The sequence below is a fragment of the Meriones unguiculatus genome, chromosome 9 (genome assembly GCF_030254825.1).
Source record: "Meriones unguiculatus strain TT.TT164.6M chromosome 9, Bangor_MerUng_6.1, whole genome shotgun sequence".
Taxonomy (NCBI): Eukaryota; Metazoa; Chordata; class Mammalia; order Rodentia; family Muridae; genus Meriones; species Meriones unguiculatus.
Window position 1 is genome coordinate 39,040,522 of NC_083357.1, and position 16,008 is coordinate 39,056,529.

Here is a 16,008-nt window from a genome sequence, read left to right on the forward strand (position 1 = left end):
ATAGTTACCTGAGAAAATCATAACAAGTGTCTCAGGAATTGAAAAACATCTTTTTCGGTCTCCCAGTTTCTCACATGAAAAAGGAACAGCCTCAAAGAGTTTAGTTTACTTTTCCTGATGACAACAAATTAGTGGTAATGTCAGGATAAGAGAACTATTTTTCTTCCATTTTATTTTTATGTGTATGACCTTTGCACCATGTCAATGCAGTGTCTGTGGGAGAAGGGTCAGAGAGGGACTCAGATCCCCCAAGATTGAAGTTACAGATGATTGTGAGATGTGTGGAGGCTGGGAATCGAACATGGATCCTCTGTAAGAGCATCAGTGCTCTTAACTGTTGAGCTATCTCTCCAGTCCTATAGGAGGACGATTTTTTCATCCTGTGCAGAGCGGTACAGGAGAGAGAAAACCTTATCCAACATTCATTCTTTCTGCTCTTTGTTTAGCAAATGTTATATGTCCCCAACCACAAGAAAATGCTCTTTAAGTTTAAAAGCTTCTGACTTTTTTCCAACTACTGGATTAGAGAAATGATCCCTTAAAATTGCTTTGACAAGTCAAAAGTTCAGTCTTGTTCACTTAGCTAAACCTCCTGTATCCTTTTCAAAGAGGACATAGCTTTGTCTAACTTCAGAGTGTTTACTCTGCTCAGGATGCTAACTCAGTGTGGAACTGCTGCCAGTTTCCAGCAGCTAATGGTTATCTGGTAGACTCCATCATCCAGACACTACTGGCTTGAAATAGAACTTATCAGGGGTTTCTGGCACTTGATGTCTTTGCTCACAGAAGTACATGAAATCTAAATGCTACAGTACTGCCTTTACATATCAAAAATATTTCCCATCATACTCAGCTATCCAAAAATATAAACAAGGGTAGATGATACCATTTTACCTATGAAAGGAGGTCATTAGACACAAGCATTTTATAATACTCTGATAAAACCAACAATTTATTTAAAATGACAATTATCTGAAAGCATTTTAATAGCTAATCTTTAATGGGTTTAGGAAACAGAATATAGACAGCATGATCCTTTTATAATCTGCCTCCTGAATGCTGAGAAATACTTATTTATTACTCTTTCCTGTATGTAACCCAATGGAGAGTTAACATAGAAAGTATCTCAGAAGTATAAATTAAATATACCAAAATAACCATTCTATTGCAAAGTAAGAATACGCTTCTACAGAAAGGTACATACTCACTTATAAGTAGATATTAGACATATAATATAGGATAAAGATACTAAAAACTGTACACCTAAAGAAGCTAAGCGAGGGAGTGGGATACAGCTGGGACACAGAGTTAATAAAATGTAACTAATAATAAAAATAAAAAATTAAAAACAACAACAACAACAAAAAGAAAAAGAAAATACATATCATCAATAAATGTAACCTAGAGGGGGGGAAAAAAAAGCAGCTAAGCAAGAAGGAGGACCCAGGGTAAGATGATCAATCCTCACTCAGAAAGGAAAATGGGTTGGACCTCAGAAAAGGGAGAAAACAGGGAACAGGACAGGAGGGCCTCTGAAAGACTCTACCCAGCAAGGTATCAACGCAGATGCTGAGACTCATAGCCAAACTTTGGTCAGAGTGCAGGGAATCTTATGAAAAGAAGGAGGAGATAGAAAGACCTGGAGAGGACAGGAACTCCACAAGGAGAGCAACAGAACCAAGAAATCTGGGCCCAGGGGTCTTTTCTGAGACTGATAGTCCAACCAAGGACTATTCATGGATATAACCTAGAACCCCTGCACAGAGGTAGCCCATGGCAGCTCAGTATCCAAGTGGGTTTCCCTAGTAATGGGAACAGGGACTGTCTCTGACATGAACTCTGTGGCTGGCTCTTTGATCACCTCTCCCTGAGGGGGAAGCAGCCTTACCAGGCCACAGAGGAAGGCAATGCAGCCAGTCCTGATGAGACCTGATAGGTTAGGGTCAGATGGAGGAAGAGGAGAACAAGAGGGGCATGGGAGAAGATGAGGGAGAGAGGGAAGGCAAGATTGGGAGGGAATAAGGGAGGGGGCTACAGCTGGGATACAAAGTGAGTAAACTGTAATTAAAATATAAAAAAATTAAAAAAAGAATAAACTTCTGAACCAGTCCTCAGTAACATGTGCCCAATGAGGAAAAAATGGTGCTCACTTGAAGGCACTATTAACCTTAACCAGACCCCAACACAGTATCTGCAGCCAATGACTGATATTAGGGCTCCCTCCTGAACTCCCAATATAGTTTTAATGGAGTTAGGGGAAAGAATGGAGTCGGGGGGGGGGGGTCGATTCTGACCTCAGTATATCTCTGAAGTAGTCTCAGACTTCACAATTTTAAAATGTTTCAGATTCCTTGCCTGGGGGGAGATTTGTGATTCTGGACTATCTCCAAGATTGTTTACCTCTCACATTCCTTAGTGTCACAATGAAAAGAGCAAAAAACAACTTGGCCCTTGCTAGAATTAAAAAGGAATTCTGATATGTTTCTGCTAAGATTAATGATGTCATGACTGAATCACCATTCATATAGAAACCTGAAGAATGGGAATAGAATTTCAAAAGCACAGGAATTAACAAATGAGACTATATGAAATTAAAAAAAGTTTCTATATAGAAGAGAATAAACAAACAGCCTAACAACTAAGAGTGATCTGAACAGTTTTCTTTTTTTTTTACATTTTTATTTATTTATTTTTTAAATTTTTATTATTAGTTACATTTTATTAACTCTGTATCCCAGCTGTAGCCCCCCTCCCTCATTCCCTCCCAATCCCACCCTCCCTCTCTCATCTCCTCCCTGCCCCTTTCCTTCCAAGTCCACTGATTAGGGAAGACCTCCTCCCCTTTCATCTGACCCTGTTTTATCAGGTATCTTTAGGACTGGCTGCAAAGTCCTCCTCTGTGGCCTAGCAGGACTGCTCCTCCCTTGGGGGGTGGGGAGGTCTGAACAGTTTTCAAAAGAAGAAATGCAGATGGGCAGTAAGGGGCACTAAGTGGGTGTACCTCTATCATGCATGAAATCTTACATCCAATTCCCTGCAGACTTAAAAGAAAAATAAAAATGAAACAACTCTCTATAAATAAAACAGACGGCTAAGAAATATTTTAGAAAACTGTTCAGCATTTGTAGCCATTAAAGAAATGCAAATTTAAACTACTTTGAGATAATATGTCAGCCTTGTCAGAATGGTCATCATCAAGAAAACAAATGACAAAAATGCTGAAGAGGATATAGGGAAAGAGAAACCTTATACACTATTAGTAGGAATATAAGCTAATATAATCACCGGAAATCCCGAAAGAGAATTACCATATGACCCAGCTGAACCACTCCTGGGCATACACACAAAGAGCTCTAATCCTTACCATAACAGATTTGTGCACTTCCATGTTTGTGACTGCTCTATTCAAAATAGTGAGCAAATAGAATCAGTTGAGATGCCCATCAGAAAACGAATGGACAATGACAATTCTGTACATATATGCAATGGATTTTGTTCAGTTATATAAAAAAAAAAATGAAAGTTTCAGGAAAACAGCTTGAGTTAGAAAAGATTAAGTTGGAGAACAATGTAGCTAGTCCTGATGAGACCTGATAAGCTAGGGTCAGATGGAAGGGGAGGAGGACCTCCCCTATCAGTGGACTTGGAGAGGGGAATGGGAGAAGAAGAGGGAGGAAGGGTGGGGATGGGAGGGAATGAGAGAGGGGGCTACAGCTTGGATACAAAGTGAATAAACTGTTAATTAATATAAAAAAATAAAAATTAAAAAAAGAAAAAAAAAGAAAATATTAAGTTATGTAAGTTAGGCCCAAAGAGTAATTCCTGCCTCTAACTATTAAATGTGCATCTTCAAATAGGAATAAATGTGAGGAAAGGCCAGAAACTAAAAGGAGCCCACATGATCTGAAAAAAAGATATTAAGGGAGAGGGGTGTTGAGGACTGGGCTGATCCAAGGTGTTCCCTGAGAACCTGATGTATATAGAAGGGGAACATAGTTCCTTGTCTGAAACCAGGCACATGCTGGACATAGATCCCAGCTGGTGTAAGACCTCCTGACCCCAGCCTTTGTCTTCTCCATTGTCTATCTTCTCTATCTTCTCCACCCCTGACACCACATAATCCTGTCACTGAAGAATGACCTGCTGGTCCAGGTCAAACTAGCGACTGAGCAGGGATGCCCTAGAATAGGGAGAAAGAGTTAAGTACAGTTGTAGTGCATAGACAAATGACAGAAGTCATGCTAGCAGGACCGCCAGAAGGTCGAGGGAAGCATTAGGAATTCAAACCCAAGGCAGCTGGATTCTAAAGAGTACTTGCTTTCCTTTAGATGGTTGTATATTTCTACATTCTAGTTCTTGTAATGTATTGCTAGAGTGCCTAAAACAGTTCTTTATACGGTGGGCACGGTGGCAGCACATGGCTCTAATCTCAGCACTCAGGCAGAAGCAGGCAGTTTGAAGCAAGTTCCAGGACAGTCAGAGCTATACAGAGAAACCCTGTCTCAAAACAACAACAAAAGTTCCTTACTTTTATTAAAAAAACAAAAACAAAAATAAAACTACCCTTGGTTCTATAAATTTAAAGATATGGGAACATGTAGTTAAGAGTTTAAGGACAAAATACCACCTAAAAGGGTGAGTTTGCAACTGATGAGTGTGCATTGGAATTTGATTACAGATTATTTACCACAACATAAAGTTGACTAAATTGTAACTGAACACCCTGTATAAATCTGGTGGGTCTCCTCCAAAACAGAAGGATAAAAGATAAAGATAAAAATAAAAAGCAAAAACCAGAAACAAAAGGCCTTAAAGACAGGAAAGTGGTATCAATTTTAAAATTATTTTTGCTTCACAGTATAAGGAAAAAATTTTTTTGATGATTGTTATAAAATGACCCAAAGTGGCTATTACTTATTTAGCTGAGCCAAATACCCTACTGCAGCAGGTCATTCACACACGGGAAAAAAGAACACAGTCTAATGCAGTTAACAGTGGATCCAACAGATGAGGGCTGGCTTATAGTAGCTGTGCTAGCACCAGAAGATGGCAGAGCTGACAAACGTGGTCTTTAAAGACTGCCGGAATTCCAACCAAGGACCATGCATGGAGATAACCGAGGACTCATGTAGCCCATGGCAGTTCAGTGTCCAAGTGGGTTCCATAGTAATAGGAACAGGGACTGTCTCTGACATGAACTGATTGGCCTGCTCTTTAATTACCTCCCCCTGAGGGGGAAGCAGCCTTACCAGGCCACAGAGGAAGACAATGCAGCCACTCCTGATGAGACCTAATTGACTAGGATCAAAAGGAAAGAAAAGAAGACCTCCTCTATCAGTGGACTTGGGGAGGGGCATGCGTGCAGAGGGGGTAGGAAGGGAGGGATTGGGATGGGAGGAGGGAGGGAACCACAGGGGGGATACAAAGTGAATAAAGCATAATTAATAAAGAATTAAAAAAAAAAGACTGCTGGAACACTGGTGTTAGGGGGGGCAGCCAGCTGGTCAGTCTCCACTCCTCAGGCACAGTGACACCTCAAAAGGAAAATGGAGCCAAGGCAGGAATGTAGGCAGTGGCACAGCAGAAGGGAAAGTGCCTGCCGGGGTGGACAGGCACTGAGAATTTCGCGCACAATGTCTAACATGTTTCCCACCTGCAAATCTCTTTTCTACTCTCACTCCTAAACTTCTCTTCATTTTTGCACAACAGGTTTTGCTAGCTCAAACTTCTACCCTAATTCCTAAATTCCTCTTTTAGGTGCTATTAGGGCTAATGAGCCCCACTCTATCAAAACAAAAGAGCTCTTGCGGCTAAATTCTCCAGTGCTGTGGGAGCCAAAGCCCCAACCCTGGAATATGCGATTTAGCTCTCCCACTTCAGACTATTTTTTCTCAGTATGTCCTTTAAACACCTCTCCTGGGTCAGGCAGGTCCTCTGGCTCTGTGACAGGGAGAAAGAGAACAGAACACCCTAAGAGATAAATACAAACAATAAAAGCTGGCAGCTTTCCATAGAAAGACATAAAAACTATCTGTCCTCTCTCTAACAACCACCCTATTAATTACCTCTGGGCTCAGCTTTCTTGAGCTAAAAAGATGTTTATTTTTAATATTTTAAATATAAAACACAAAGAAAGCTAATATTTTAGAGTGACAGACTAAAAAAAAAATCAAAAGGTAATTACCATTGCTGCTATTAAAGACTTGATATCCTGAGCAAGGTAACCCAGACCCAGAAAGACACGCATGGTAGGTACTCACTTATAAGTGGATATTAGCCATTAAGTACACGATAAGCATTCTACACTCCACAAACCCAAAAAAGCAAAGGAGGGCCCAAGGGAAGACGCTTGAATCTCACTCAGAAGTGGAAATAAATTAGACATGTGAAGTAGATGGAGAGAGGGAACTGGATAGGGAAGGGGGCAAAAGAGTGGGGATCAGGTATGTGGAGAATGGGGGAGGGGTGGGAGAAGGACTGGAAGAGAGAATGGAAATCAGTGTGTGTGTGTGTGGAGGGGACATCTCTGGGACAGGGGAGGCTCCTGGGAGTCTATGGGGGTGATCCTAGCTGTGATTTTAGCAGTGAGGGATATAGAGCCTGAAGTTGCCACCTCCTATAGCCAGATGGGATCTCCAGTGAAGGGAGGTGGACACCAACCCACCCATAAAACCTTTGGCCCCAAATTTATTCTGCCTACAAGAAGGAAGGCAGAATGAGGGAATGGAAAACCAGTAACTGGCCCAACTTAAGACCCACCCCATGGGAGAGAGCCAACCCCTGTGACTATTGTGATACTCTTCTATGCTTGCAGACAGGAGCCGAGCCTAACTGTCTTCTGAGAGGCTTTATCCAGAAGCTGATGGAAACACATGCAGAGAACCACAGCCAAACAATAGGCCCAGCTTGGGGAGTTCTGTGGAGAAGTGGGAGGAAGAATAGACGAAGCCAGAGGGGTCGAGGACTCCACAAGACCTACAGAGTAAACTAACCTGGGCCCACAGGGCCTCACAGAGAATGAACCACCAACCAAAGAACAAGCATAGACTAGACCTAGACCCCCTATACATATGTAGGAGATGTGCAGTGTGGTCAACACATGGGTTCCATAATAATAAGAGTAGGGGCTGTCTCTAACTCTGTCACTGCCACTGGATCCCTTTGCCCTAGCTGGACTGCCTTGTCTGGCCCCAACAGAGGAGGATAGGCTTAGTCTTGCAGTAACTTGAAGTGCTAGGAGGGTGGGATTGGAGGGAATGAGACAGGGGCCTACAGCTGGGATACATAGTGAATAAACTGTAATTAACATAAAAAATAAAATTTAATAAAAAATGAGAAAAAAATGTAGATCATGATATAAATGGACTCAAAGAAAAAAATCATGATCATCTCAATAGATGCATAAAAGACTTTTGATAAAATAAAATATTCTTTCTTGATAAACGTTATGGATAGAGGTGAAGACAGCACACCTCCACATCATTTGTAGATATACTTACAGACAACTTCACATTAACTAGATAAAAATTCCAATGTTCACAATAATGTCAGGGATGAAACAAGATATTCCCTTTCCCCACTTCTATTTATTATAGTGCTTAATGTTTTAGCTAGAGCAGTATGAGAAAGAAATAAAAGGGCTATAAATAGGAAAAACAGTGAAAGTATTCTTGTTTGCAGATAATATAAAAGTCCCTTAAGACTCAACCAAAACTATTCTTAGAGCTGATAAGCTTTTTTTCCCCAAAGTAGCAGGATACAAAAAACAATACACAAAAGTTGTAGCTTTTTTTATATATGAATAGAAAATAGAAGAGAAATCAGAAAAACAATCACATTCATGGTAGCCTCCAAAATGACAACTAGCATAAACCTAACCAAGGAAACAAAAGAGCTCTATGAGGAAAGGTTTAAAACACCAAAGAGAAAAATTGAACAGAATATGGAAACCTCCTAAGCTCATGGAATGGAAGAATTAATAACATGGCCATCCTAAAAATGGCCATCCTAACAAAAGTAATCTACATTCTCAAGGTTATTCCACTCAAAATTTACACAGGAAAAAAAACAATCTCAAAATGTATATATAGCATGAAAGATCAAAGACAGCCCAAAGCAATATTGAATAAAATAATATCAGTATACCTTCTAGCCAGATACAATATCTTTATTACTTTATCTACATGCCATCTTGGACAAAAGTAGATCCCTTTCCCCTTTGAAATTCCAAAAATCTGAATAGCTATCTTGATCAAGATAGCTATTCAGATTTTTGGAACTCAGGCTCTTAGTCAACACCTGCCTTAGAAACTGTTCACAGGTCCCTTTGGCCCCAGTTCTATCACCCATTCCACTTTGTATGCAGATTTCCATGTCCCCCTCCAGGGTCTGCCTGGTAAGTTCTCTGATCTTTCCATCATGCCTTTTCCACAGCTCTCCAGATCTAGCCTTGGTCCCATGACCAGCGCATCAGCCTAGTCTAGCATACCCTGCCTATACTCCAAAGGTATTCTAGAATTGAAGTAGATTTTCTCTACCCAGCCACAGGACTCTGCCCCACCATATTCAGCCCACCCAGATCTACCCTACACTCCAGGCTTGAAATAGGAAGTATATCCTAGATATACTGTCCCTTCTGTCGACCTGACTCCATTCCATCCACCCATATATCCTGTCTTCTTCTGTTCTTACCAAACTCAGAAAACAAACAAAAGAAGGCCACATGCCCACATTTCACCACAAAATGCCAACATTATGAAAATCTCAAGCCAGTATCTTCTCTCTCACACCTACCAGTCCTACAGAAATATTTGCCAATAAGAATTATCTAGATGAACTCCAACACACAAAATGTAAAATAACAATCATAAACTTCATCAAATGATTCAAGGCATTCAAAAAAGATACACAGAAACAGCTTGATGAAATTAAGAAGAAAGAGTTTAAGGAGAATAAACTGGGTGATGCATAAGAAAATACATACATAAGGCTGATGGAAATGGTAAAGACAAACCAGGACCTGAAAACAGATTTCAATTAAGATATAAAAATACTGAAGAGGACTCAAGCTGGGATGAAGATGGTACTAAGCAACCCAATAGCTCAACTAGAAAAATCAAAGGAAAGCTTTACAAGTAGAATGGACCAAAGAGAAGACAGAACATCAGACTCAAGGTAAAGTTGCAGATCTAGAACAAATAAGCAAGGAACATAAAAAGTTAAAAAAGCACAGAAAAATTCCTGGAAAATAAGGAGTACCATAAAAAAATAAACAAGAAACAAATCTTTGAGATAGCGGCATAGATGAGAGAAAATAATTAAGAATTTTACATCAATGACACAGACCTGATCTTCAACAAGATCACAGAAGAAACCTTTTCCAAACTATAGAAAGACATGCTAATACAAAGAGCATAGTGAACACCATATAAACAAGACCAAAAAAGAAAATCCTCACAGAATATCATAGTTAAAACACTAAGTATACATAACAATTATTTGCATTTAAAGGTATAAAAGAAAAAACACAAGTCACATATAAAGGAAAACACATAAGAGAAACAGCTGATTTCTCAAGAAACTTTGAAAACCCTAAGAGCCTGGAGCCATCTCAGTCTTAAAAACTATGAGCGCCAACCTAGACTTATAATCCCTGCCAAACTCTCTGCCATATTTCAATAAGAGTTAAAAAAAAAAAAACTTTCCATGACATAAGCAGCCTAAAAATATTTATATCCAACCAACCAAACTTGAGAACACAGGAAGCATACTTCAGGCTGAAGAGAGGAATGAGCAGAGTAGAGAGACTGTGGAAAGAAACATGAAGCCGTAATTAGTAAAACACAAAATACCACTCAGAACATAACAGCCACAGTAAAGATCAACAACATAATGGTCACAATTAACACACACACTTCAACAATAATTTTAAGTATCAATGGCTGCAATTCTCAAATCAAAAGACAGACAGACTGAATGGAAAAAGAAAATCCATTTCTCTGTTGCTTCCAAGAATACACATGGTAGTTTTACAGATAGGCACCTCTTAGAGTAGAAGGATGGACCAAAGTACTTAAATTGGATGGGACTGGGAAGTAAGCAGGTGCCACTATTCTAATGTCTGACAAAACAGACTTAAAAATAAATCAAACCAGAAGAGATAAAGAGGGACACTTCATTTTAATCAATGGAACAGTTAACCAAGAAGATATTACTATCCTAACCATACATGCACCAAATTTGGAGTATCCATTTCATATAAAACTGCTATTAGATTTAAAGATGCAGACCAACATCGATCCATTAATAGTAAGTTACTTCAACACCCCACTTTCTTCAATATACAGGTCACCTGAACAAAAAATAGAGGAACATCAGAGTTAATGTGTGTCGTATGTCGGAGCCGTGACTCCAGCGGCCTGCTTTGAAATTTAAATCTCAGCAGAGAGACTGCTTTTACTGGACCTTCTCTAAAGGCAGGGTAGAACTTACAAGTCCATCTCCTTTTGTTTGTGACAGCAGGTGGGATAGCTTGTGAGGGTCACACCTCTTCCTCAGGCTCCTTGTGCAAATTAACCTATTGTTCTGAGATGTTTTACTGGCTAAAAGTAACTCCTGACAATAAAAGAGGTCAGAGGGCTGGAGGCAAGGGAGGAGGCAGAGACTTGAGACTTACTGCTTGCTGCAGCAGCCTGCCTTTTGCTGTGGCTGTTGAGAGTCTGGACCTTTAAAAAGTTTCCTGTGTGCAGTGTGTTTATTTTATTAATTTTAATTCTCACTCCCGACTCAAGAACCGTTCGACTCTGCTGGCTGGCTCCGGCAGTCATATATCAAATCGAGTTTTCTATTTAATATCAAGGGATACAAACTCTACTCGGCACCACAGAAAGATTCCTGCGACACAAAACAAATACTTACAAACCCAAAAAAGTGAAATTGCTCCTTGTATAGTATCTGAACACAATACAATAAAACATATAAACTGATAACATATGAACCGCTAGTAAATATTCAAACTCAGAATGATTAAACAACTCATTACTGAATGATAAATGGGTGAAAAAAAGAAACCAAGAAAGAAATAAAAAAAACTTCCTGCAACAGAATGAAAATGAAAACAACACACACTCCCAAACACACACCCCCAAAACAAAAACAAAAACAAACAAACAAAAAAACCAAAACTTTGTGACAAACTGAAAGTTCATGTGAGGGAAATTTTAGCTTTAAGTATCTACATTAAAAAAATCAGAATGAGCAAAAAAGAAAAAAATGGCTTAAGGATATAATTTAAAAAATTGTATCATTGGAAAAACTTTTCAGATCAGATAAAATCATATATTTTTTTATAAATGTATTTCTATATTCTGTTTGTAAGTATTTTGTTGAGCATTTTTGAATATTTGTTCATGAGGGATATTGTCCTGTAATTTGTTGTTGTTGTGTCTTTACATGTTTTTGGTATTACAGTGATACTGGCATCATAAAAGTAATTTGGGAAGAAATATGTGAGGAAAAAAATGATCTGTTTTCAATAAAAGGGGGAAAAGAAAGTTCAAAAGAAAAAAGAAAAAATGGTTCTATGGGGGGAAACTTCTAAGGATGGAAGCAATGAAAAGTCCTACCCAGCAATGATGCCCATGTGCTACACCAATGACCAACATGGCACAGTAACCCTATGGGCAGCAGTAGAGGCATGCATACCCTGTTAATAACAAACAACTCTTATTAGACTTAAGATCCACGTAACAAGAGCAAAAACTATGCCTGCTACTGAAAACCTAGCCAATTACTTAGTGCTAGTGATGTCATGGATCTTGAAGAACCTATTACCACCACCTTACTAAACCAGCACAATTCCTAACACCAATCTATCAACATTTGTCCTTATACCTTTTGCAACAGATAGACACGACTACAGAAAACCACAACCAGTCAAAATGTAGGGCCATGAAGCTCAGTCCCAATGATGTCTATAAAACATTCCCTTCATCTAAAAGTCTAGGAACCTTGTAGAATAGGATGAGGAAAGATTGTGAGAGCCAGAGGACCAGGGAGTTTGTTGTGAGATTGTATCTCCTTGTAATATCAGAAGCTACAACCCATAAATTCTCACCAACATGACTACCTAAATGTGAGCCAGACAAGGACAATAATGGACATGTCAACATGTATAGGGGAAAGCCAACAAGGCCTCAACCCCACCAAAAGAACTACAGGCAGCTACGGAATGTTGGGAGCAGGCAGCTACGGAATGTTGGGAGCAGGAAAAACAGTCTTCCAGAGAAGAGCATCCCAACTGATAACCAATATCAATGTACAGTCCTGAAAACAATCTTACAGACAGAGCAGGCTGTTAGAAACACTTACCCATACATATACAATAACATATACAATATATAATACATATATAAATACATATACAACAACAATTAATTAAAAAAAAGAGGTCATTAATTTGATAGATAACAAGGAGTATATGAACGGGAGGGTTTGGAGGAAGGGGAAGGGAGAAATGTAATTATATCATAATCTCAAAAAATTTTTTTAAAAGATTTAAAAGGGGACATGACTTTAAAAGAGTTTCTTCTTTAACTAGGTGAAGGGAATACTGAGGTTTCGTAATATCTTTTTAAAAGTTATTTGTTTCTACTTTGAAAAATTATACATATAGAGAAATATGGTTATACTACTTATTCATCTTTTCATGTTAAAATAATAAACTTCTGCAAACCAAGGATGCTATATGGAGAACAGGGTGTAACAGCCGTCACTTTCTCCATGGAAACACTCTCATTATGGCTGGTTTGTAGCCACAACATAATGTCCCTCAGTTGCAATGCCATGTCAACAATCACTTGCTAGTTCAATACTCACAGTTATCTCTTTTTACTGACTTAAATTTTACCACCCACTGCTAGTCTAGTATCATCTTCTTAATGTATCTTTCCTGTTACTACTGTATTTTTTCCTTCTTTAATCCTTTTCCAACTCACTGGACACTAGCTAATTCTGCAATCAGAATAAAAGAAAAATTAACTACTCACAATCACTTCTGTGACTCTGAAATCTGTCCTTAGGCTATGTTTCTATCTTTTGTTTGATGACTTTCTACTACTCCAAATTTCATTTGCTCGGGGTTCCTTCAATTTAAAGGACTATGCATGCTAAGCAAGCATGATATCACTTGAGCCTTAGCTTTTGTCCTTGTCACACTTGATTGTTATTCAGTTTTTCATGAATTGCATTTGTGCATTCATTTCACCCAAATTCTTTAAGACTACTTTTTTTTTAGTCACCGTGGGTTATTTTATTTATAATGGAATTGAGTAAATTTATTTATTATTTATTTATGTATTCTTTGTATAATTTCCAGTAGCTAACACAATGCTTTAAATAAAAGTGTTATTTGATATTATATTGACTAGTTTTATGTCAATTTAACTAACAAGGTAGAGTCACTGAAAAAGGCAGGTGATAGGCAAGCCTGTAGGGCACTTTCTTGACTGATGGGGGAGGCCCAAGTCCACAAGGGTGGTGCCATCCTTGGGTTGGTGGTCCTGGGTTCTATAAGGAAGCAGACTGAGCTAGCCAGTAAACAGTACACATTCATGGCCTCTGCATCAGCTCCTGACTCCAGATTCCTTCCCTTCTTGAGTTCCTGTCCTGACTGCCTTGCTTCTATGATAAACAATGATGTGGAAATATAAGCCAAATAAGTTTCCTCCCCTTTTTGTCATCATGTTTCATCACAGTAATGATAACTCTGAATAAGCCCGGTATTAACTAGAAAGTTAGTTAAGACAGTGTGATTATCTAGACAGAAACAATAAATTTCCTCAGTTACCACCCAAGCAGATCCTGTCAAAACTAAACTCTGTAATTACAGAAAGGATCCAAAACAGAGTACAGTTTCACTTCTCTTTGGGTGCCTAATTTGACTATATCTTCTACCTGAAGAGGTGGGGGCAAGGGGTTGCATTACCTTAGGCATCCACTGACATTGTAGAATATATCAAAATCAAGCAAGCCATTTGTTTTGGGGTAGTCTCCTTCAGGCCACCCTGAGAAGGGGATGATGACACTCTCTGTCAAGATGAGCAAGGCTTCCGTTATCATGAGATGCTTGAGTTTATCACTAGAAGACAAGTTCCAGAGCAAACCTAGAAAAACAGCTACAATAAGAATGGTGCTCAAACTCCAGGCAAGGCCACCAGCTTCAGGACTATGAATAGGTATACTTAAAAAGGATGTGGGATGGAAACCTCTTTGGAGCTCAGTTAATGCTAACACAACTGAATCCTAAGAACTATTATCTATTGCTTAATATGCAAAGTCATGCAGGTTCAAATTAACGAGGAGTGTGAATAAAATAGTCTGAGTGTGAAATTTCCCCCACAGGATCATGCTCTGAAGCTCACCTCCCATTCTGGGAGGCTGGCTGGAGGGAGAAGGTCACTGGGGCAGGCCGTTAGTGGGTTATTATGTCTTGTTCCTTCCCTTCTCTCTGTTTTCCACCATGTGAAGAAGCAGCTCCAGGATGCCATTCCCACCACGACAGACTAGATATCTTGATGCTCTAAGCCCAAATAAACTGCCTTAAGTCACTTTTGTTTGGTCTTTTATCTCAGCAATAAGAAAAGTAAGCAACACATACTTAAGCTTCATTGCTGTTTTTTTTTTAAAGACTCTAGTACAACACTGACCTCATTGGGCTAACATGCTCGGTTCACCAACATGGAAGTGAGAAACTGCCCACCCTCCATAACTACTATTTTAACAACTTGAAGGAATTCAGTCTTTTGGTTTTCTCCCTGAGAAACGTCAGGAAGCAGGCAATGTTCCTAATTGCTGCTCCTTCTACCTGTAACCTTCACCTGGTATTTTCTGTCCCATTCATGACAACAATGCCTGTAGAACACTTTTCTTTAGCCTGCTGCAGAGCTGATCAACATTTCCAGCTAAGGTTTGCCAGCTGCTACCCAATGATGGGATTTGTCCCTTATGGACTTTTGCTAAACACCTTCCATATTTTTTTAGAGTCTGGCAGTAAAAGACAAAGAGCACTGCATCTTATCTCTCCACAACACTATTGTCAAAGATTGGAATCACATGTCCTTTAACTTTCCCTTTGATGCCATTATTAAAGGGAAAGGTTGCATAGCCAACTAGGAAAAAAATTAAGATAATAAAATACCAGGTTTTCTAGGGCATTTTCACATAGAAACTGGAACTTGGTGCTAAAAGATAACAGAAAATCACATATATGGGTCGGATTTTTTAAAATGTAGCTCTGGTACCCAAATACTTCTCAGTGGAGGTATTATGGACTTACAATTTGCTGTGACAATGGCTCTGCCCATGTGTAGTGCTGCCTTCTATCTTTTGTTCCCCAATAGGTTGCTCTAACTCACTGCTACCCAGGAAAGAGCAAAGAAAGGCCAGGAAAGAGAAGGGGTGATTTTCCCTTTCTTATCTTATCCTCTTCGATCCTCCCAGGCAGTAATTCCTACTTCTTAAATGTACTGCAGTGAAAGCATAGGCTATCTATGTTACAATAGGTGATATCATCTCTCTTGATTTTAATGACTAAAATAATGGTCTACGTAGTTAAAGCTTGGAAATTATTCAACACTTTGTGTGTTTGACCCAATCAATTAAAACACATTAGGCCTAATGTTTCAGGCTTAAGCAGTTTGCTTTGGCTGTGTATAATAGCTAATTTTTGAAAGAGCAACCAGATTTTCATGCAGCCTACACATAGCTTCCATTAGATATGGTCACGGTAGGACTGATGTCTGCTGGGAACAGGATTTCTGGCCTGCAGGAAGTCTTTTCCTGATCAAACTAGCATTTGGGGTTAGTCAGGAGCAGTGTCTCAGCCGTGGGTTCTGCAATACAATGGCTTCTTCCCTCTCACTTCATCTTAAGAGGCCCTGGAAGGGGGACAGAGAGAATAAAACTCAGATGGTAGTTGGAGACAATGTAAGGCCTGTGGTTGAGTTTTGG

The 16,008-nt window shown here is 39.3% G+C and overlaps 1 protein-coding gene across 2 annotated transcripts in view; it reads right to left on the reverse strand.

The window, feature by feature from the left end:
- The window catches only part of Pkp2 (plakophilin 2), a 63,722-nt gene that overhangs the window by 19,977 nt on the left and 27,737 nt on the right, over positions 1-16,008 (reverse strand). For both annotated transcript variants that reach the window (XM_021658743.2, XM_021658742.2), the window contains exon 6: positions 13,985-14,162. In XM_021658743.2, the coding sequence (XP_021514418.1) occupies positions 13,985-14,162 (178 nt within the window). The remainder of the gene's footprint in view (positions 1-13,984; positions 14,163-16,008) is intronic.